Source organism: Rhinolophus hipposideros (assembly GCF_964194185.1).
Source record: "Rhinolophus hipposideros genome assembly, chromosome: 8".
NCBI lineage: Eukaryota > Metazoa > Chordata > Mammalia > Chiroptera > Rhinolophidae > Rhinolophus > Rhinolophus hipposideros.
The window spans coordinates 46,693,945-46,718,801 of record NC_138054.1 but is presented as its reverse complement, the minus strand read 5'-3'; the positions used below and the strand labels follow the sequence as shown (position 1 = coordinate 46,718,801).

Genomic DNA, 24,857 nt, shown 5'->3' with positions numbered 1-24,857 from the left:
TTTGACCTCAACTGAGCTTTATACAAATCCTTTTGTTACTTCCTTTATCTTAAAGCTCTGGTTCTCAGACCCAAGTGTGTGTCAGAACTGGACAGCGTGTTCAGTTCTGGTTCAGTAGGTCTGGGGGAGGACCTGAGCATTTATTTGCATGTCTATCAATTTCCCAGGTGACGCTGATGCTGCCGATCCAGGGACCAGAGTTTAAAGTGCAGATACTCTGAAACTACCTGAATTTGACTTTCTATTTTTCATGTTTGCACTTCTTAGTAAGAATTCATTTTTCTTTTTCTGCATATTTTGAAGTAAAATTTATGTTCATTGTCTCTATTGCATTATTATTACTAATATTTTTATCCAATCATATCCAAGCTCCTATTATTACTCATTCATCCTCATAATACTTCTCTGAGGTAGTTAATTGGTTTTGTCTGTATTTTATGACAGAGAGACCAGGAACAATTTACCCAAGAGGATGGTAATGCTAGAAAATTGATATAAAATCTGTTATAGATCTTACTAATGTTTTGTTATTTTTAAAATAGGAGATTATGGTGGGCTCCATGTTTCAAGCAGAGATTCCAGTTGGCATTTGTAGATACAAAGAAAATGAAAAAGGTGGGTTATTAAAGTTAATGGTTGAATTTATGTTTTTGAAGTGATGAGCTTTTGTTTTATAATGGGATAAGAACATGACAGTTTGTGTTACCCCATTGACTGATGAAAGAGGACCCTACATTATTTCTATTAAGAAGAAGTATGTTTTCTGTTTTTCCAGTTTTATCTATACAAGTCTAGTGAAAAAGGAATTATTTTTTGGTATTAAGTGACTTAAAACATCTCAACTTTTCCTTTTTTTTCCCCATATTTAAATACACTGAATATACTCTTTCACAGCCTATATAATTTAGATTTTAAAAGTTATTTTATTTCAGTGGAAGCTGTTGGACAGGTTTAAAAAGACACTTGAGTAAACCACTGATATAAAAAGCTTATTTGCTTCTGAAACTTAATATTATCTACTAAAGTTGAGTACTTTGATATTTGTGTATTTAAAATAATTTGGGAAAACAACTTGTATACTTAAATTTTACATGATTGTTTTCATCATTTTATCTAGAAGTCCAAAGGTAACGCATAAATACTTAAACTTCCACTAACAAAATACTTGAGAATTTTGTTTTTTAAGTGTTTCAGATTATTCACTTGGGTGAGTTCCAGAAAGACTGTTGTGTGTGTGTGTTTGGGTGTATGTGTATTTCAATGAGTTCATGTGCAGTGTGACATCACTCAGTGCTAGCAATCTTACATTTTTTTAATTTCACTTTTTTCATCTACATTTTAAATTACGTATGCAGAGCCTCTGGGAGTTGTAGAAGTCTTTTGTTGTTTTGTTTTTTTAGCATTCCCTCCAAAAATTTATTTTGTGTCCTAAGTGTGTACCTGCTTTCAAAGCAAGCAGCAGGTCAGAGGCAATTAAGGCAGCATCTCAGGCCTATAAATTCTAGTGACAGCAGAAATGTTTTAATACAGCAGTAACAGATTATACTCACTTTAAAGTTAATTTCTGCAACATATAGGAACATTGAAGGTATCAATATGGAGTGACCTTGTTAAATATTGAAGTTTTGTGCATATGTTTTGTGAATGCACTGTAATTGTGTGCAAAAATAAATAGTCCATTAGATTTTGTATTTAGTTTTGTAATTGTGGGTGTTATGATTTACTTACATGTTATATAATGGTTAGTACATGCTCAACATTGAGTTCTTTCTGTTCAAATAAAGAACTGAAAGTTAGACAATTGTTCCATTTTATTAAATTTCTTTATTAAAGAAACTCTATTACAAACTCATTAAATTTTGACCGTGGAAGATAACAGTGCCTGTCTTTGAAAACTGTGTGTTTTGTAGGTGGGTAGGAAAACATCTTAGTTTTATATGTGGCGAGTTAGTATTATGGCTAAGGATAGTTTTAATTACCTCTTAACATGTTCTTTTTTTAAATTTTAACATCTTTGTATTGTCAGGTAACAGTGAATACATGATCACAATTTCTAATTTTAAATGTTTTAAATTTTGGTTTAATATTTTCAGATTTAACAATTTTAGAAAGCAATTATACTTAAGTTTTTTCAGGAAAAGCAGTAAGTTATGAAGCTCTCTCACTTTGACAATTGAAGCGCATTAGCTTGTGTGCGGATCAGACCAGATTTAGCGAGGTGATACTGCCTTGGAGGGGTCACTGGTAACCTCTCTTCAGCTGTGTGGTTCCGGGAATTCACACTTTGGTCGTGATACCCAGAATTCTCTTCCACTTGGTACCCAGTGCATACAAGCCAAACTCACGTGAAACTATTGTGTAAACCATGCTGTTAGAAATAAAGCTATCAAAGGGATAATGCTAATTAAATTAATGCATTCTTACAGAGAAAAATTTACAAGGTGTTTTTTCCTTGGTTTGGTGAGCACACATTCAAAAGGGGAGCATTTGGTTTGGATGATTTGGATAAAAGTGCCATAAAGCAGAGATATCCTGATACTTTTACTGTAGGAATTATTTGACAGATGGATTTGAAATTTTTTTCATTGATATAAGGAAACCCAATTACTGCGTATCCTGGAGAGACATTGATTTTTTTTTTGTGTTATCTAATTTTTTTTACTAGATTCGATGCAGATTATATATTGCTCATCAGTTATGATTCCTAATTCAAACGATTATTAAATTAAGATTTATTAGTCACATTCGAGGCATGTTCCTTTGAACCTGTATCTATTTTGGTTGTAAAACTTCAACTACACATTAACGTTTTCTTAAATTTATGTAAATTATCATTTATTCTAAACACAGTATACTGTAATCATTTTTTTAACTATAATCATTTGTTTCTTTATATTTGTATTCTTAAGACCTAGGATAATCCTTGTCACATAGATACTTAGTAAACATTTGTTAGCTGAGTTATTAGGTGGGTGCAGAACTGATACAGAGTTCATAATCATACTCGTAGTATCTGGCACATAGCAAGTGCTTAGTAAGTGGCATTAATCTAGCTGATTAATCTTATCCATTATATTTAGGTTTTCTTATTAAGATTTTCAGAAAACATCAGTTCATGGTCTTTTGCTTGCAAGTGACGAAAACCCAGTTCAGTTTAGCTTCCACAAAAAAAAAGAACTTACCTGATTTCTTTGCTGGAATGTCTGGCTTCGAATACAACTAGATTTAGGTGTTCTTATGCTTTCAAGTGTTCATTCCTTCTTTGGCTTTCCTTTATTGTCAAACAGGATAAGATAGCTACTGGGAGCTCCTGGCTTATAGTTTATACTGTCCTTATAGCTAGAGAACCAGCAAAAATCAGAATTTCCCTACCCCTCTTTGTGACCAGAAAGCTGAGTGAGTACTTTGGTTTGCCCTGGTTCATTTATCTGTTCTTGGGGCTCCCAGGGATGGTATCGGCCCCACTCAGACAGATAGAAAGGTTTTAATTCCCAAAGAAGTGCTGAGCAGATACAGCGTATCATTTTTCAGTTATGTGTGCTTTATAATCACTGTCATGTACAAAACTGAGTAAACACTGCAACTTTGTGATAAGACTGAATAATTTGAATGCTAGTGAAAATCATAGTGCACAGGATTGCAAGTCCCTGCCCCCCACCACTAAGGATTATCTGGCCAAAACTTCAGTAGTTCCGAGGTTGAGAACCCTGGACTAAATAAGTTAACTGAGCATTAGAGGGGCTACTTAGGAAAATAGGAAAGTTGTGGTTCAAGGGAGGATTCCCAGCCAAACTTTCATGCTTACATGGTGAAAGTTTTAGAGTAAGTAAACGATGCTTAGGAATCAGGAGCAGTGAAGAGCAAAGGACCATGTGAATTGTTGTTCTAGTGAACATTTGACAGATTGATTCTTAAGTTACTGAAAACTGAACACATGCATTACCCTTAGTGATAATAGTAATAATACTGTCGAAACAAGCATTTCATTTAACCCATACAGGTTTCCCTCGCTATACAAAAGTAGAACGTTCCAGTGAAACCTTTCCTGAGCTGAAATGGCATAAAACCAAGAAGCAATGATAGTAGTATTACCCGCTTATTCATGGGCGACACATTCCAAGACCACCCTCGCAGTAAAACCGTGGATAGTACCAAATCCTGTATATACTGTGTTTGTTCTTACACATGCATACCTATGATAAAGCTTAATTTATAAATTTGGTGCAGTAAGAGATTAACAACAATAATGAATAACAAAATAGAACAGTTATAACAATAGACTAATAAAAATTGTGAATATAGTCTTTCTTAAAATATCTTACTGTTCTCTGTTCACTCTTGTTGTGATGATGTGAGATGATGCAATCACTGTGTGGTGAGATGAAGTGAGGTAAATGCTGTGGATATCTTCAGACCACGGTTGACCGCGGGTAACTGAAACTGCAGAAAGTAAAACCGTGTATAAGGGGGAACTAAAACCGTATATAATTGTTTAAGAGCTCCCAGATCCAAAAAATAACCTACCTACCAAATTATACCAAGTAAACATAAAGCCTAAAATAACATTAACATATAGTAAAAGCAGGAATGATAGGAGGCTTTTCTGAACCTTAGAACACACTTTGCAAACAGATGCACAAAGTAAGTCAAAATAAAGCACAGATGAGCACATGGCTCAGAGCTATTGATGGTGGCTTGACGCTGAGTGTCCTTCCCAGGGCAGAATCATGGCTGTGCCACTCTTGCTCATGTGCACTGTCTCCATAATGACTCACTGCAAGCACACACTGAACTCCATTTTCACTTTTTGCCTGTTTTCATAAAAGTGAAAATTCTCCTCAGATATCTTTTGGTTAGCAAAAATAGGTACTAATGTAGGTCTTTTGTAAAAGGGAAGTGGTATAACTGTAACAATGGAAAAGCGGGGCCTATCTGTACATAGGAAAAGCTCGGACAGACAACTTAAAATGCATGTCATTAATCACAGAGTGACCTTTTAAGAATGGAAATTTCTGTCATAAGCCTCATTACTCAGTAATGCTGATTATGGATCAGCATTGTCATCCTTATAATATATATTGATTAGATATAATTTTTATTCAGGCATTAAAAATGGAATAACACTTTGAAAAAAAAACCTAAAACTGGAGGTTAATATACATTTATTCATTGAGAATTAATTTCCCAGATTGCAGAAGTTTGTTTATGGTTTTTATGATGGTTTCTCAACTTTCTAAATTAGTTCCCCCCACTCCCACACACATATAATGAACTTTGTTAAATTATTTTGGCAACTCATTTTGCTTATCTGGCAAGCTTAATTTTGTTATTTAAAATGCGATAAGAAGCACTTCCCCAGCTAACCTGTGTTAATGTACTAGGTGAGTTCCTGCCTTCTGAACTCTTTCATATAATCATGTAAATATATATTCCAGTAATATGAGGTTTAGTTTGTTTTTAAAAGTTTGAGTAGTTAAGTTTGGTAATTCATTTAGAGTGATAGTTTTAGAAGATGCCGTTACATTTACAGTTCACTGATTGTGATCTTTCAAAATCCAGCATGTTCATGTCACTTTATGTAATTACCATAAAAAGTATTTTTTCCTTTGTTGCTATTAATTTTTTTCCTTCATATCATATTTATAGACATTACTTCCCCTCAGCATTTTAGTGTATTTTATCATAGTAGTGGAGTTCTGAATTTATGACCTCTTGGCATTTAGTTGTTCTACAACAGACATTTAATAAGTATCAACTGTGTTGCCTGTTTTATTTAGATCATAGTCAAAAGTCATTTTATTGAGAATATAAACTTACCTGGAAAATAATTGGGTGGGTTTTTAAAAAGGGAGTGTGGTTTTATTGTCTGAAAATGCTACTTGTTCTTACTGCATGGTCATTTTGTAGTATATTGTAATTGCATAAAAAGAAGTGTCACATTCTCGGGGCTCCCCTATCTAGCTATGTAGTCACAGTTTGAGGGATCTGGCTGGTCATTTGGTGCCATCTGGTGATGCTTGTGTATTCAGCTTAAAGAAGGAATACATAATTCCTTCTGTGGCTCCCTGGAACTTCCAGAATGATTCCAGAAGTATCTCCCAGGAAGTTTGTTCTTACTTTATAAGCTTTATATGGGGGTTTCTAACTGGGAGAACACTGGGGACTCTGGGACCCACCCTCCATCTTCCTCATCTGGAATCAGGGGTTACTTGTAAGGCCTTATCCACCCTTACCCATTACTCTAAGAATATAATTGGTAGTCTACTGACTTTGGGGAACAGAGGCTGAGCAGAGGACAGAAATCAGTAGCAGTGTATCCAAATTCACTTTATGATAGGAGTTTTACTTATTTACAATTTACAGTCACTAGGATTATTAAAAGGAATGAGATTAAAAAGGAATGAGATTTAGGAAGGAAACGATTCTAGAGATTATCCTTTGAGTTGTATTTTAAAGAAGAGTATAAATTTTGGGAAACAGGTAAAACATTTTAAAGTGTACGTGTGTGATGGGCAGTGGGGAGCGGCCAGCGCATTTGTATGAAAACACTTAACATAGTGCCTGATACATAGGAAATGTTTAATGTAGATTCAGAATCTTCCTAGAGCTGGCCCTTTCCTATTGGTATTTAAATGATTATGTCTCCTATCTTCAAAAACCAGCAAATACCACCAAAATCTTTGTTCAGTTATACTTCCTCTTTCGCTCTTGCCCTGTCTCCTCCCTCACGACCAACTTTTTCAAGAGTTTTCTACTGTATTTCTTCACCTTCCATTTACTCCAGTCCTTGCCAGTATGGCTTTGGCTTCCATCTCTGCCCAAAATGTTCTTGAAACATTTCCCTCCTTGTTAGTAAATCCAGCATACCTTTTACAATTTCCAACCTGGTCATTTTACAGTTATTTAACCAGTTTATTTACTCCTTGAAACATTTTCTTCCCCTAGCCGCTGTGGTGCCACACTTTTGGTATTCTATCTTTGTGACTGTTCCTTAATTTTGTTTTATGTTTTCATCTTCCTGTCGTTCAGAATTCCACAAAGCTTCCATCTTAGGTTCTCCTCCTTTTCGGTTTTTAAATTTTGATGAGATTTGGGCTTTAATCTTATAATGAAAATTCTGGTGAAACCTAAATGCATGTTAAAAAACATCATGACTTTTGTTAGGAAAATGATTTATACTCATTATAATAGATTTTCAAGCATCATAGGAAAATTAAAGGAGAAAAAATTGCCCCAAATCCACCACCAATATTGGATGAGCAATCTTTTTGACACCCCTTTTCAAAAATAATGAATATCCATTGAATCTTAACGTATGCCAGAATTGTTTTAAAGTGCTTTTGTGCTATTCAAACCTAGAGAGCTTGAAATTTGGTAAACTCGAGTTAAGTCAGACTGGATTTCGAAAGGGACATAAAGTGGTACTTCTCTTTTTCGATTTCTTACTTACTTAGGCTATGAATATTACCCAAGAGTGAAGTCAAGCAACTAGTAGGACCACAATTCCACCTGTTAGCTCTTAACATTTTGGATCTAAGGATGAGTTACTTGTTTAGTGGTATGTTTTAATACAGACTGTCAGTTTTTGGCATTTAAAAAAAATTTTGTTTTACTAATTTAGTATATGAAAATGATGATCAGCTCCTGTGGGACCCTGAGTATTTACCAGAAGATAAAGTGATTGTATTTCTTAAGGATGCATCTAGAAGAACAGGTGATGAGAAAGGTGTAGAAGCAATTCCTGAAGGCTCTCACATAAAAGACAATGAACAGGTACACGAATAAGAAATAACTAACAATGTCCCTGAAGTAAATTAACCATATACGTTTTTAAATGTAAATGCTTTCACATTCAGTGTTATTCTATCCACCAAAATTCCTGTTTTCAACAGAATCTGAGGTTGTAGTCATTATAAGATATGTAGTAGTAATACACTCACTTCATTGGTATGATTTCAGCTCAAATAAACAAAAATATTGATATTTCAGTTTGCCTGTATACATTGTTTGTTAGGCTTTCTGAAGTTCCTTTGGATATCCCTGAGAATCTGGATATCATCAAGATGGGAATACACATCTGGTATAATGTTATTATGCACATCAGTGCCTACCATGAATCTAATGACAGCACTATATTTCTTTACCTTTTTTAATCAGTGTTTTCTGATTTGTTTAAAATTATCCTAGCATAGGAACCCCAGAATGCCAAAAGGGAGGAGTCAGGGTTGTGATCTTTATAAAATGATTCTGTTTATAAATTCCTGGGATACTGTGGCTGCCCAGTTAAGAGTATTTGCTTATCCTATTTTCTACATATTTAGAGGCAGTTAAAATTATCTGGATTGAATTTGTTTTTCCTTAGTGTTCTACATGTTGCATATACTAGAATTATTTGTCCTCCAGAAAGGATGGAAAAAAACACTGGATGCTAGAAAAGCCTTTACTCTCTTAAGAAAATGTAGTTTCGAACTGTTCATAGTCCAGGTCTCATATTGAAGCTCTTTATTTTTCTAGGCATTATATGAATTGGTTAAATGCAATTTTGACACTGAAGAAGCATTAAGAAGATTAAGATTTAATGTTAAAGCAGCTAGAGGTAAGCATAAATGTTAACTTTTATTTGTTTTTATGACATAGCAGAAATTTAAAACTTTAGCTCATCAATATTTGTAGCTATATCCTAGGTTTAATAATACTGATTTTTCTGAATTCAGTAAATATTTGCTGAATAATAAAGAACTTGTTAAATCACTTGTGTATAACACTATTTTACAAGGCATTATGGGGAATGGGATTAGGCTGTCCCTTTTTTAGGGAAAATACGTAGGCCATTTAAGTAAAAACACATAATGCCTTTGAATTTCATCACATTTTTAAAAATATTTTCTCATTTGATCTTGCTAATAGCCCTATGAGCTAAGTAATATGACAGATGTTCCCTCACTTTAAAATTGGTAAGACTGAGGTCTGAACTGAAGTAACTTAGCCGAGGCAAACATAATTCATAAATAATGAAGTCATAACTAAAATCCAAGTTTTGGATTTTTTTTTTTTAACTCTAAACTGGCTCCCACCCTGCTTCACTAAGAGTACTTACTGTTTATATATTATTATGTTACAAATGAAATATACTCATTCCTCCAACAGCACTTAGAGCGCCTACTGAGTTCTAAGTTCATAACTATCAACAAAGTCCCTGCCTTCATGGTAATTGGAGCCTAGGAGTTCTTAACAGAGAATTAGACTGCAGTTCAGACTTACTGAAGTGTCTTAACCTAGTCGGGGGAGAGGGTGAGGCTGTTAGGGAAAGCTTGTAGAACTAAGTGATACTTTTGCCCGGATGTAAACAAATCAGCTAGGTGAAAGGGAAGTGAAACAGAGGACGCAGGAAATAATTCTAGGCAAAAGGAACAGCGTGCACAAAATCTAAAGAAAGAACATGGCAAATTGAAAGACTTGAAATGTGGCTAGTGTAGTGAGATCATAAAGTATAAAGGAGAAACTGGCCCTAGGTAAGGTCAGAGAGTTAGGAACCATATAATCCAAAATTTTATTAATAAGAAATTTTTGTCACTTCCTCTTTTGTACCCATCAGTAATAGAGCTCAGGATAAAATACTTGCCTCGTTGTAACCAGAAGTTACATTTTTATTTGCAGTTTGTTTGTTATATACAACATTTGGGGAAATATTGCTTAACCGTTTTTTCCCCCCATTTTGTCAGAGGAATTATCTGTTTGGACAGAGGAAGAGTGTAGAAATTTTGAACAAGGGCTGAAGGCCTATGGAAAGGATTTTCATTTGATTCAGGCTAATAAAGTAAGTAATTATGTATGTTCTCTCTTTTATAGAAAGAAATTTAGTTAACAACCCAGATCATCTTATATCTTATTTTCTAATGTTAAAAGTTCTATAATGAATATTTTAATACGTTGATTTTTTTTTTAGGAAATTATTATAAGCACGCCTAGACTTCCTGGCATACATTTGCCAAATGACTGTTTTCATGTGTGATATTAGAAGCCTTTAAGAATTGGGTTTCTTTATCAATATGTTCATCCACTTTGGGGTGGGATGTTTGCGTGCACTGTAATTATTTAAAGCTATTTTCCAGAACCTGCTGACAGATGTTTTTAGGAGGGTCTTTAAAATAATTCTGCAGCTTTAAAGCATTTTTTAACATGACATTATTTACTATTAAAATATTTTTTTATATTTGCTTAAGCCCTTGTGATCTAAAATCAAATACTTAGTATTTCATATGGTTTTAATTAAGATTTAATTTTCCAGAAAAATATCTCAGTAAGTCAGCTGTGTTATACATTATTATAATTTTATAATTTGACAATTGTATTTAACATGATCATCATTCCATATTGGTAATATCAGTCATACAATGTCAGTGTAAAGAAATTCATGACTACTTGCAGATTTATTTTTATGTTTAATTCTCTTGCAGCTGAAATCAGGTAAGATTTTTAACAGTAACTACATAATTATATAGATTGGGAAAATGTGTTATTCCTCTGGGAAATTAAGATAGGCAAAATTAAAATCTCAGTTTAAATGTAGGAAATTAAGTAATTTCTAAGCTTATAAATATCACATTTTTAGGACTATAAATAACAAGGAGCTTGGCTTTACATGTTTCCTTAAAGATAGCATCTCAGTCTTGTGTGATGGCTTGTCTAGGATGATTTTGCAAGTATCTGGGTTTATGTATGGTTATGTCTGAAGGTCTAATCTGGCACCACATTTTCCTTTTTTATACCTCTGAATGTGATTGGGTCATGTCTATTTGATTGGTTTCAGTACATATTTAACAGTATCTATTTTATGTTTCATAAATAAAGTAGTTGCTTACAAATCCCATGAGTTTGTTTTTCTTAATTTTCTTGTGCATTAACTGGTTTACTTTTGATTATCTTGGTGCATTTTAGTACCGTGTTTCCCCAAAAATAAGACCTAGCCGGACCATCAGCTCTAATGCATTTTTTGGAGCAAAAATAAATATAAGACCGGGTCTTATTTTAATATAATAATATAAATCAATATGATATAATACGAGATCTTATATTAATTTTTGCTCCAAAAGACGCATTGGAGCTGATGGTCCAACTAGGTCTTATTTTTGGGGAAACGTGGTATATGACGTTGGACATAATTAATAAGAGAAATTTTGAGTCTTAGCGTTGGTGTCAGAAATGTATTTATACCACATAATGCTGTGTCCAAATCAATAATCTCCAACATAGTGAATAATGTACTCTATGAAAGGAGTGTTTCATACTAATGACTGGATCGTGTATATTTCTGATTAAAAAAACAATATGTTGTTTCATGATTGAACAATGTTTTGGATAACAGTTTTCTAGCACTCCTGCTTGAATTCAAACACTGTTAATCAAACCATGCTGGATTACCAATGGAGGAGAGAGACCCTTGGAATGATAAGCAGATACAACTAGAGGCAGCAACATTCCCCTCCCCCCAGAAATCCCATTTTTTAAGGAATAAGAACTTATTAGGTGATTTGAAACTACTAGCCAAAAACATCTTAACGTAATATTGAAAATAAGATCTTGATTTATTGATAAATATTTGGGATGGTGATATTTCGAATGTTACAGAAGTCAGGGATCTATACCTAATACACTATTATAGTTGTTCTAGTGAACAAAGGGAAGATAGTAATTGTTTAAGAGGGAGAATAATGATCCAGTGAAAATATTAAGACTGTTTTTACACCTGGTTTTGAAGTTTGGATCTTAATTTTAACTTTTATTATAGAGGCTTATTTTTTTGAGGATTTTTCATAATTTTGTTAACTTTGCAAGCCTCAAAATGTCTTTTCAGTTTTTACTTTAGAAAAGTACAATTGACTTAGCTTGTGTCTATCTAAAAGTAAGATTCTAAAGGAGGCAAAAAAGATCTTGAGATGATTGGGGTTTTTTTAGAGCCCTGATAGCTTTCAGTCTTAGAGCAACATAGTCCAAAGTTGTAAAGTGCAAGCATAGGGGAAGAAAGAAAACTGTCAGGTAACAAAATAAGGATGTCTTTAAAATGACCTTAGGTGCAATCAATCCCACAAGATACCTACCTCAAAATAGAAATTTAAGGGTTAAATAATATCATCTTACATCCCAAACACTCATGCAGATACCTTTTTTCATTTTAAAAGTCCCAATGTTTTATTATATACATCAACCCCACGAGCTTGCCAAACCAAGTAGCTAAAAGGAATTTTGTCAACATCATTTGCCAATCTCAGATATAGGTGTTGAACATTATGTAGGGGGAGCCCATTCAGTTACACAAATTAGGGATAGCCCAGTAATCATTGAAGTAACTTAGTAAGCAGAGCATTATTAGCATTATTATAACAGCTTTTAACTCACTTTGGAATATTCTCAGCCTTTATTCTCAGTAAAATAACTGAGTTGGATCACTGTTGGGAAAGTATTTGTAGACTGTTTATAACATTAATTTTAACTCAAAGCCACTTACAGTCATTTTCAATAGAGGAATGCTTGTTTTTACAGTAAATTAAGATGATAGCCTTTTAAAAGTGCAATGTTGAACATCTGAAGAGCTATTTACTAGGACATTCTCTTAATGGGAGTTTAGATAGAATAGTTTTTAACACAGCTGCTGCAGTGTTGTACGCCTATTTTATACATAGTACATATTACATATTATTTAAGGACCAGTTAAATTTGTTTTCAAATTTCAGACATTTTTCATGAAGTAACTTCTTTTAGGGAGGAGATAATTCTTAAAACGAAGTACTTGTTTCTTATAGGTTCGAACAAGGTCAGTTGGTGAATGTGTAGCATTCTATTATATGTGGAAAAAATCTGAACGTTACGATTTCTTCGCTCAGCAAACGCGATTTGGAAAAAAGAAATATAATCTTCATCCTGGTGTAACGTGAGTTTATTTTTATTTTCCAGTCATATTTTTGCTAAACTTCCCTAAATTTTTCTTGAGAAAATTGTAATTTTTTTAAGAGTTTACATTAGTTTAAATTCCATTATTGACGTATCTGTATAGGACATTTAGACTTCGGTGTCTTATAAAACATTGTAAGCTACAATTCATATTATTTGAGACAACAAGTATAGCAAAGCAAATGTTAGTGTATGTTTTCAGTAGTATTCCTGAGAGGAAATGGATCAGAATGACTATGAAAGCAGGTTTTTGTTAAATTCAAAATTCAAAAGCACATACAGTTTTAATCTGATAACACTGAGAGCAGTGAGAATAGAAAAGAGAAGCTATCTTTTCTAAAACTGTAGGGCCATTTGCCTAATAGAGGAACTTTTAAGAGAAAGGGAAATTAATATTTTTCCTTGTCTAATCTACTTTTGATCCATGGAACCAAAATAAGATTTGAGTGTAGATAATATGAAATGGGAAAGACAGAGATAATAAATTAGGTCAAATTGTATTTTCTTTTTTGTTACAAAGTTTTTTATAAAGGAAAGGACATGTGCATGATGACTTACCTTTTCCAGGTTTCCTGACACTTTTCCTCTACAGAAATATATTTTAATAACTAGTAATGCAACTTTAGCTTACTCCTAGTGATATAGGAAGTATGGGTTATTATATCCACTCTTTATGCAAAATGCTTTATGTGTCTAATCCAGTCCCCATGCACCAAATTCTCCTAGCCTTATTCAGTGTAGCTTTGGAATGAAACCGTGTTCCTACTAGCCTCAGTCGTTTTAGTTTTGGAATGAAACACCGTCCCCACTGCCCCTAGTAATTTGTTACTTAAAGTGTATCGAGTGTTGAGCCTTTCCTCTTACATGAGTTGCTCTAAAATGTTGATGAATTGTTACGGTGGAATTAACTTGACCATATTATCCCTGATTATTCCCTAATGTTTATGGAATAAAAATAATGTAAAGTTGTGACTTCATTTGGGCAATGGGCACCAGTAAAGTTCTTAAGGCTAGCCAAATAACTGCCTTTGAAACATGTGCTTTTATGCTATTTGATTGTGCTTTATAAATTCCTAGGGTGGACTGTTTCTTGGTCATGTTCATTTACAGGTATCTCTGCTGGTCACTTCCTTGGAGAATCAAACACTCTAAAATCAAAAGCAAAATTATCTAAAAGGGAATTATGTTGGGTATGATTGCCCCATGGAAATCATGGGACATTGGACTACATGCCTCATCCCCCATTATTTAAAGCTCAGGATGGCTAAAGGGAAATTTCATAATAACAGTATTCCATATTTTATCTGATTATTTAATGTCATAAATTTATAGTTAAATTTTTTCTGGATTTATTGGTAGTGCTGAGGCATAATGATGTAGAACTAGATATAGCTATTTAGTCTTCAAAATGTAGCTTAAAATAGTCACGTTTTCCAAGCTATTCTGTAGGGGAAAAGGACTAGTAACACCTTCCATTTTTTTCACGCATTTCAGAAATAATGTTCACACACGAACTACAGGCAGTCTGTCGTCATCAGCAGTAAGAACCTAAGAATAGCCATGCTGGGTCAGACCCATGGTTCATCCAGTTTTCTCTTTCAGAAAGCATCACCAAGGAAAGTGTTGTGGGGCTGGCTTAGTTGGTCCTCTGTGATGTCAAGCTCAACAGGTTAGGTAGGGATGTGCCGCCAAACATTTCAGTTTCTCTATTCTCTCCATGGCTTCTGAAAACTTTTTGAAGATCCTGGTATCTTTAACCTTGATTCCTCTTAAGTATTCTGTAGGATTCTGCAAGTGGAGTAGCCATAGTTTAAAGTAATCCCATTCTTCTCCTTTCTCAGGCTTGAAGAGTTAACAGTGGTCGCCTGGTGTAATGGTATGAAGTGAACAAATGTTTTCCCCCTTAGCCAAGAATATTATGGTTTTGTAGGCTTCAATTATGTCCTCTTTGGATCTTTCTTAAAAAGGTTTTTTTAATTGAACTATAATTTTTTAATTACACTCATCTGTTACATCTTCTATAAAAGCCATGACCAGACTGTACATTATTTTCCAGATGGGAAGCAATTGTGGTCTCCTGTAAGCATGGAGGTCTTTTTCCAGTTTGCTTCCAAACTTATTTATCTAGTTTGCTTTCGGTTAATAGTTGCACTTTAAGTGACTGGACAAAGGCATTAAGTTAATGCCTTTAGACAAAAATTTGAATGAATTTTTTTCATCTTCCTTTTTAGTCAAAATCTGTAGTTAGAGCAGTTATCCTGAAAGTTATTTCTTCATTTTTCTGTTAACATTATTACCTTGCATTTATTCAACAGAATGAAATGCATTTTGTTCTATAAATAGCCTTTGAAAGGTTCTAACACAGATTTGTCTCTTCACTAGCTGGAAGAATTGGTAGTCATGTGCAAATTGTAGATTTTGCTATTATCTGCTTTGCATATAATTTCTTTTTAAAAAAGTAAAAAATAACTCAGCATAACTGGTTATCTGAGTGCTGCTCCACCCACCTGGATGGTGTACTTGATACTCTTTTCCTTCCTTAAGCGTTCTGGATGCCATTAGTCGTTAGGAAATAACAACAACAACAACAGCAGCAACAACAGTAATTCTTTCATAATATCATTGCTATATTCAGAAATTTAAAATAGTTTTGATACCTAGTCAATTCTAGTTTCCTTTGGCTTTTAACATCCTCCATTATCTATTCCCACAATACCAAATTTATTTCCAACAATTGCCTCGTGCATCATCTGTTCCTGTTACCCTTAGCTTCTGAAGTCCCTTTGGCTTTCATCATGCTCATTTCTGTTTCCGTGTGCTTCCCATTTTTTACATAATGGTTCTGTAATTACGATGAATGGCATAAAGCTGAAGATGTCTTAAAGACCATTAAATTTAACTCCCTCCATTTATAGATGAGGAAATTCGGCCCAGAATGTTAAATTGACTAGCTCATTGTCATGTTTCTTTGATTTGTGTTAGTTTTGTACCTCAGACTGTTGGAAGCTTCTTGAGGTCAAGTCATTATTATATCCCCATAACCTAAGGGACATTGTGATCTTGTAGTTTGAGATTGTAATTGTAGTTGATAGTCTTTTTATGGACTATTAACACGGGCTTAAAGTCCCGAGCCCATCCACTCTCTTTTCTTATCCAAATTCTTCTGCTCACAAAATTCTAAAACATTTTACTTAATATTTCTATTATACTTATGGAATTTAAAAATATATAATGTATTTAAGTTATTATTGAGCTTCTACTCTGCTGTGCAAAGCAGACTAAAACCCCTGCCTTCGGGAAGTTGTTTCAGTTCAGGTGTTGACAGACTTTTTCTGTAAAGAGCTAGAGTAAATATTGTAGGCTTTGCAGGCCTTAAGTATTCCTGAAACTGCTCTCTCTGCTGTTGTGCAGAAGTGGTCATAGACACTGTAAATGAAAGAGTGTTGCTGTGTTCCAGTAAAATAGTCACAAAAGCAGGTGGCCAGCACACAGGTCATAATTTGCTGACCTTTATTCTCGTGACTCGATAGCACTTTTTAGTTTACAGCCTTTTTTCTATATATATCTTATACAACAATCCTATATGGGAGAGAGGTCATGTATGGTGACGTGTTTTAGAGGTAAAGATGCTATCTCAGAGAGAAGTATTTAGCCCAGATCTTCTAACTCCAAACCGATACAACTTACACAACTATGTTCTCAGGAATGACTTCAGAAGGAAGTGAGCTCACTTCTAATGATAACTGGCAGATCAAGCCAGCAGTAAGCCCAGGAATTTAGTGAACTTATCACAGCTCAGACCTCGCAGAAAGGTAAGATAGAAGGTAGAGCCAGGAATGTTTAGGGAGGCAGTTCATTGTTAGGACCTAATTCATCTTTCAGGCATTGCCATAGCTATCAAATAGTCCTTAGGAGCTATAAAATTCCAAGAACCCAGAAATTCTTCTATACTCCTCCTGGTTGACGTCATCCCTATCTCTTCACTTACAGCTCCTTTGATTTTAGTTGGGCCACTCTGAGCACTTGCCTACAATTTTAAATTGCCTGTATGTAGGTCTCTAAAATTAGCTAGTTTAAAAGCTCTTGTACATTTTTCCTACAAACATGTAACCAAAAGAAGCTTTCTATTTAAATGTTCAGATCCTGGTGTACTAGATGAGGCACTTTAATGAATGTAAGTGAACATTAGTATGTATTTGTTAATAAAGCCTTCTAAATTTAAACTCACCTAATTTTAATTTTCAACTTTTTTTAATATAAGAAAATAACTTTTTTATTTTATTTTACTTACTTTTAAGGGATTACATGGATCGCCTCCTAGATGAAAGTGAAAGTGCTGCTTCTAGTCGAGCACCATCCCCTCCGCCGACTGCTTCAAACAGTAGTAACAGCCAGTCTGAAAAGGAAGACGGCACTATAAGTAATAGTAATCAAAACGGTAAGCAAGCAAAGAAACACGTCTGTTTCTTTCAGTAACCTGGAGTGTTCATTTTTGGTTTCTATTCTATTTCCAAAGCAGAAGTTAAAGTAATAATTGTAAATACCAGATGAAACATACATAATATCAGCGTACATACAAACACACAGAATACAAATTATTTAGCAAGAAGTCCCATTGACATCACTAAAAAGTAAGTTTAATAAAGTATACTATCAACAGAGACCATTTCTTTTAAGAAATTTATTTTTTGAGTAACATCTTTTTTCTTATCCGATTGAGATACCTTAATATATGTATCCTTATTAACTCTTAGACCAAAACTACAGCCATTTCACATCAGAAACACAGACTTTTTTTTTTAATACTTTAAGAGCTTACAACACTTTATCAGGAAGGTACGTTGACCATACAGATGAAAAAGAGTAGATAGCAAAGGCACAGTTTTGAATATTTTTCTCTTTGATAGCATAATAACCTTCAAGTATAAGATACAGCTGGTATCAGCCTGTGCATTAATATTCTACAGAAACATTTGTGTTCTTCTCTATGAAAGAGAAGCAGATGGCATACAAATATGATTGAGGTTCAGATAATGTTCTTGTTTTAAAAAATAGACAGTGGACCAAAGATCACTGTTGATCAGTGAGACCCAGTCAGAGAATTGTTTTGACTTCTAATTTAATTATAATAGTCTTCCTAAGTAAGAGAGTTGCCAAGCAGAAAATAGTAAGCCCTTCACTCCTCTTGAGGAAGAAAACAGTGAATTAGAGATAGATAAGCTCTCCCCACCTACATTCTGATGTAACAGTGGAGAGCTAATCTCTGATTGACAGAAACTAAAAGAAACACTGAGAAAGATTTGACCCTTGTTCTGACCTTTGATTTTACACTGGCACTGCTGTAGTAGTGAATATACTGTACTTTGTTCATTTGATGACCCCTCTCTATTCCCTCATTATTTCCCTTCTAAGGACAAGCCAAACAAACAAAAATTAGCCCTCAGCAACCATTTCCTGGTCCAAAAGTTTCATTAACATGACACCTAATGCTAGCCATATCCATCTTGAAGTAGAATGAGAAGCTGAGGCTCTGACCTCGGGGCTAGGGGTAGAAACTTAGCGAGGCATTCAATTGGTACTACTCTGTCTTTTTTTGTTTGCTCATAATATTAAATCGCTTTGTTTTTCTTTTTTATCCACTTGATGAGAATGTGCAGTTAGCCTAGGCGAGTTCCATACGTTACCTATAAATTACTCCGTAGTCCAGAAGCCATTCACATCATGTACCTACAATCAAATTTCTCAAGATAAGGGGGGAACTTTCCAACCCAATTTATTTCTTTTGTAAGGGACTTGAATTAGTGTCTTGAAATCTTAGTTTTTTGACTTAATCAGTGTCACCAACTTTTTGGGCTTACCACAACGAAATTGTTCCTTCAGGATCATATGCACAGACCCCCTGTGCATTCATGTTTTGATTGTACTTTTGCGTTGGGGGAAATACAATATTTTTTCTTTGACCAGAATGTAATATTTGAGGCTTATCCTTTATACTAACTATTTTAATTAAATTTTGATTATCTTTAGTGGCACATTCTTTATTTTTATTTGGACTATCCCCAAAATTTCTATTCCTTTTTGCAGTCAGCTCAACCATGACCTTTTTACTGTTGCTTGCTTTTATTAGAATAATTATGCTCTCTCACCTATTATGGGGGTATTTGTGTTAACTTTTAGTGTTTTCAAGTGTATGCTTGTACAGTGCAACCATTAATTTTTTAGCATGACAGATTATTTAAATCCATATAAATGAACGTAGTAGTGTATCTTTACCCTTACAGCATGTAAAAGCCATAGATTTACATTTAAAATACAGTCATGTTGTCTTGATTTTACATAACAGTAGAAAAATCAAGCTTCTGAAGAGAATATAATTTTTTTTCTACATGTTTTTAGAAAGTTATAGCCCTTTTGTTAAACTTGAAAAATTTACGCATATCTTTGCTTTAATTCATCTTACTTAGACTACTGGATCCAGTGCTTATTTGTTGTCACATAATACCAACATGCTTTTAATATATACCAAATTCTGTTCTTAATTTTTTATATTTATTATTTAATCTTCATAATAACCCTGTAAGGTAAATTATTACCCTCCTTATATATGTGATGAAACTGAGGTTACAGAGAGTATAAATAACTTACCTACAGTCACACAGCTACGATGGAAATAGAGCCAGAATTCAGACCACACAGATTTGATAAGGTAGCTGTCTTATAGTCATTTACAAATTTAACTTTTTATTAGCATTTTCATTTATGTTTCTTCCAACTTAGGGGTGTCATCTAATGGACCAGGTGAAATACTAAACAAAGAAGAAGTAAAAGTTGAAGGGTTACACATTAATGGACCAACGGGTGGAAATAAGAAACCACTTCATGCAGATATGGATAGTAATGGTTATGAAACAGATAACCTTACCACTGACCCAAAACTTGCCCATATGACAGCAAAAAATGAAAGTGATTTTGATGAAAAAAGTGAGAGACCTGCCAAAAGGCGAAGGGTAAACAGCAATGGAAAAGAAAGTCCAGGTTCTTCTGAATTTTTCCAAGAAGCAATTTCACACGGAAAATTTGAAGAACTTGAAAACACAGATGACTGAATTTTAGACTTATTTTACTTTCTTTGGAATAAATTCTAGTGTGACTAAAATTTTCAGGGTTGATGGGTTACCTTAAAAAGTTGATTTCCTTGAAGCAATTGATAAAAATTTGAAAATTTGAATTGAGCCCTAACTTTGGTAAATAAGATTTCATAACTCTGCCTTTTTATAGACTTCATATTTTAAAACTATAAAGACTTTTAAGGATATAACAAATGGTTTAGTAAATTTGAATGAACATAATCTGTACCTTCTCATTTGATATATTGATCCTAAAATGTTACTACAAAGTATTTTTTGCTTAATTTGATGGCAGAGAAGAAAACACCAAGTTCAAATTTCTGCTTATTATTAAGGAAACCCTTATGAATCCTGAAAGTTATGCTAGCATGATTTTTTTATATATAGAAATTTAAAAATAAACCAAGTCAGGTTTGTGTATGTAAAATTGTTGACATCAATGATGTCTTTCCATATTCTTATCTGGGCTTAAGAAATACATTCTGTATTTTTCCAGATTCTTTGTAGCCTTTGAAAGATTTTTACAGTACATATGTCTTGACTGAGCTGTCCTTTCTTAATACAAAAGCTTGTATAATTTTCTTAACTTGTACAGTTGGTAAACTTTTATGAGAGGAATTGATATTCTGAGTCTGTCAGCTTTCATTTTATTTTGCTAAGGTTTTTCTAATGAATTTTTAAGTGTTTGTGTAGTAACTAAGTCATGTTTCTTATCCAGGTGGTAAAAGCATTCATAAAGGATTGTGAAAATTTGTTTTTTAAATTTCTACTTAAGGACAAATAGTTTGCGAATTCTGAAATTAAGCATGATACTTAGATTGCATAGGTTGTTTTGCATTGCTATAATTTTCAAAATTATTTTTGAAGCAAGACGAAAGTTTAATGTTGGCTTAAGTGCTTAAATGTATCATGCTGACCAGAATCCTGTTCAGTTATTTTTTATATGCATTATGAAATTTCCCATTTTTGCATTAAATAAACTGGGGATAAGGTCAAGTGATATTTAGATAATTGGCACAACAAGGAGTTGGCAGGCAACAATCTTGATTTTATGAGGAAAAAGTGACGAAGTTAGAAAAGTTTTTGGACTTTTCCAGTTACAATCCAGTTTTCCAGATTTGATAGCATATTTCCAAAATGAAAACAAGACATGCAGTAACTTTTGCTCTGTGTGATTACAAATAGGATCATCCATTTGCATAGCCTTGCAAGAGTGCCATTTTATTTTTAGTGCAAAATTCTTGTTAAAAATTGTAGTTTTATACACACAGCTGATAGACCAACCTATATCCAAACTTTTGTAAAAGATTATTAACTATTCTTGTTTTTATCACACAGGCATACCCCAAATGCTTCTACCAGTTCATTTTCAGCCATCAGTTCAAGAGCCAATGCCTTTTTAAAATAAATCTTCTGTGGTCTTGTTTTTAATGGCTCAACTGTCTAATGCAATTGAGTAGAGGTTTGCACTGAGATATGGTTTAGGCCTTACCCCCATGAAGTATTACTATTAACAGTTTTAGACTGCTTCCCTCCACCAATGTGAACAACTTTTTCCCCCAAACAGTGTTAAAAGCCACTTTGCAACCACTTGACTTCATATAATGTTTTTCACTGTTATTACATACATATCCAAGTAAATCAGAGTTTTGGGTGGAAGTGTTGAGAAGCATGAATTTTTTTTTGTTGTTTTTGTTTTGTTTTACCTAGAACATTAATTTATCCAGAATGGCAGCTTTAACCGATGGTCACAATCCATTTTCCAAATCAGATTTTATTAAACGAATCCAAAGTATCCTAGCTTTTATCAAAGATGGTCTATAGAAATGTTTCAAATGAATAGTGATGCTGTACTTTTTAAGTTGTTGCAATATTAGAGACACCATTTTCACCTTTTCTAAAAGATGCATTTTGTTTCTGAAGTTCTTATAAAAATATTACAGGAACATTTTTAGTAAATTCTCAGGCATGTTTGCAAATACGGCACATGTATACATGTTAGGAAATCTTAATCTTATCTTTTTAAAGTATGCCTAACAAAAGACATTCCACTATTATAATACATAATGCTCAGCTTTTCATAAAGAAATATTTAATTGTATTTTGTGTTTATACAGGTATTTCACACAGTACTTTGCTCTTTGCTCTTCATAATGCAGCCATTATAACTTGATAAGTCATTGCACTAAAATTTTTAGTAATATCATGAATTTAATTTGCTTAATATTTAGTACATTTCATAACTCTTGAACTCTTGACAAATTGCATTGAGAAAAAAAGCCTTTGTTAATAGTTACTTAGTCTCCCTCACCCCAGCAAAGCATTATCATTTTCGTTTGGAATGGTATTGTTTTACGATGTGTTTTCAAATAGAGTTCAGAATCTGCAACTCAGTTCAACACAAATCTGTTGAGCTTTAAAATGTATTTGAAATAATATTTAAATAGGCATTTAAAATTATGAATTAGATGTTTTTAAATTTATGCATAGTAATTTTGCACTGTAAAATAATTCCCTTCTCCCATTCCCTGTCTGCCATTCTGAATATGCTTATTAAAATATTTTTTTAAACATATTTGCCTACGTAGTACTGTGAATGATTGTCATTAGATCAATTCACTAGGTTTTAATTACAGGTTTTAAATTTGTGTGATGCACATTGTTTGCAGTGCAAAATATATAGTGTCTGCCCCTTCTGCTCCTCGGCATCGCATGAACTAGCATTTCAGGGACTCCTGGTCCTGCTGCCTCATCTTGGGTAATACATTCTTGTCTTTTTTTTTTTTCCTTCTCCAGAGAGATCCTTTGGTCTATGGACCTCTATTCGTCTGTTTTTCTTCCTCTGAACTATATAATTAAAAATATGTGTTCCCTTCTTTTGCAGTGCAGTTCACATCACATAATATTTTGCAAAAAACTTGTCACAGTATTTGCTTTGCTTTGAATGGAAAAGTAAGAGTGGGCACTTGGAATAAGTGAGGATTTGTGAATTTCTATAGCAAGGTGTGTGCTGACGATACTAGGGCTGTGGACCTAGCTCTCTGTCACTGTTAAACACCAAATCAGAAAAAAGCTTTTCCCAACTAGTATATAGTCCATAATCATAAAAAATGTCAGTGTGGAAAACCATGTAACATTATGGGGAAAAACAAGGAATTCCCAAATGTTAACCTTTTAGTCTATTATCTTCCTAAAAATAACCTTTCTTTCTATATCACATGATTCTACAGATTTAAATTTTTATCATAAAATCACTACTGCTATTTAATAATCAAGTTAATCCTTTGCAAAATCTTAAAGGGTCATCCCTCAAAGTCATCAGCTGACTTTATGTCTTTAAATATTTGGATTGGCCTCTGTTTTCTAATGTCAGTTTTCCATAACCTCATTTACTATGTACTGTTAGTATTGTGCTGGCATTTTTTGACATCTGTATGTACAGAGTTTCCTCTTCTGAACATGATTATTTTTTATCTTAGCTCCTATGACTTAGGATGTATATTATACTTAAAATGTCATTTTGTTTGCTCTAAGTAAGAAGTAAATTTGAACACACTTTTAAAGGATACCTGCTCTGTGAAGAACATTGAAGAATTGCCATATAAACTGGAACTGAACTCTAAATCTCCTTTGTCCAAATGGATGCTAAAGGTAATCACATTTAAATGTCAGTGGTGACAAGTTTCCATCCGGTTTCCATATACCCTGTACAAGCATAGGCCCAAATACTATCCAGCAAATATTTAGGCCTGTGCTTGTGCCAGCTATTGTGCCTGGCATGTGGATTCAGAGATGTGGCATGTTCTCTTTGAGGAGAAGGCATTAACAGGTAAGTGCTGTGATAATGTGTGCTGAGTACAGAGAGGTCAGAAGGAAAGGAAAAGTAGGCACAATCTCAGAAATAAAGTTTACTAGATAGAGTCTTTGCCATATAGTTCTAGCCCAATATTTTCCTCCAACTTAATATTTCTGTTAGAAATTAAGCCAACATGAAATAAATGTAGGATTCCCCTAAGACCATTTATTTTTAACATTTTCTGTAGGGCTGTTTTTATCATAACAGCTGTGGATTATTCAGGACTCATCCCTTTCTCTTGTCATTCACTGTCTGGTGGGGAGTCTCCTGATTTCCTAAAGTTTAGAGGTGAGGCTTAATGTAAATTTAGTTGGGTTATTATATTCATTTTTTGCTAATCTCATCATTGGTAACATAAATGGTTGACTGAATGTAGAATGGGCTAAATGTGTCTTTCTGCATACCAACTAGAACTTGTTTGTAGGAAATTCAGGTAATTCTAAAATGGTTTGTTCTTTCCTCAAAGAAAATGGACTTTGGATAAATATGAGGAATAGACACTTAAACTTTAAAAAAAAAAAAAAAATCAATCTGGACCTGAATTAGGAGTGTTTTATTTTCAGAACTGAAAGAGATCAAGCAGAGAATGGCATCAGACTAACCTGAGCCACTTTAAATTCGTGACGAGAAAAAAATCTATATTTAGGGAAAGAGCTTGCTCCAAAGAGGGGCTTTTCCATGCCATAGGCTACCCTTGTCACCAGTTGTGCTTTAGCTCAGTGAACAGAAACCCATTTCTTGCTAGAAGCTAATAATGGTACCAGTCATTTTGAGGATGGCGACTCCATCAGTCTCCCATGAGCACATAATTGTAGATGGTGGAAATTTATTTAGAAGGCTGATGGTTGTGAGCTTTCAAACAGCCTGAAATGAGCTTCATGACGTGTTTTGCCAGTGGCCTCTTCATTACGTTGCTGTCTGCATTT

At 33.8% G+C, this 24,857-nt stretch overlaps 1 protein-coding gene across 9 annotated transcripts in view; it reads left to right on the top strand.

Annotated features, from left to right (window-relative positions):
- MIER1 (MIER1 transcriptional regulator) overlaps nucleotides 1-24,435 on the top strand; it is a 57,824-nt gene extending 33,389 nt beyond the window's left edge. For all 9 annotated transcript variants that reach the window (XM_081057442.1, XM_081057441.1, XM_081057449.1 and 6 more), the window contains 7 exons: nucleotides 543-615; nucleotides 7,622-7,773; nucleotides 8,515-8,596; nucleotides 9,723-9,817; nucleotides 12,801-12,928; nucleotides 17,247-17,386; nucleotides 19,726-24,435. In XM_081057442.1, coding sequence (XP_080913568.1) covers nucleotides 543-615; nucleotides 7,622-7,773; nucleotides 8,515-8,596; nucleotides 9,723-9,817; nucleotides 12,801-12,928; nucleotides 17,247-17,386; nucleotides 19,726-20,054 — 999 coding nt within the window. In that variant the 3' untranslated portion in view covers nucleotides 20,055-24,435. The remainder of the gene's footprint in view (nucleotides 1-542; nucleotides 616-7,621; nucleotides 7,774-8,514; nucleotides 8,597-9,722; nucleotides 9,818-12,800; nucleotides 12,929-17,246; nucleotides 17,387-19,725) is intronic.
- Nucleotides 24,436-24,857: the final 422 nt, after the last annotated feature.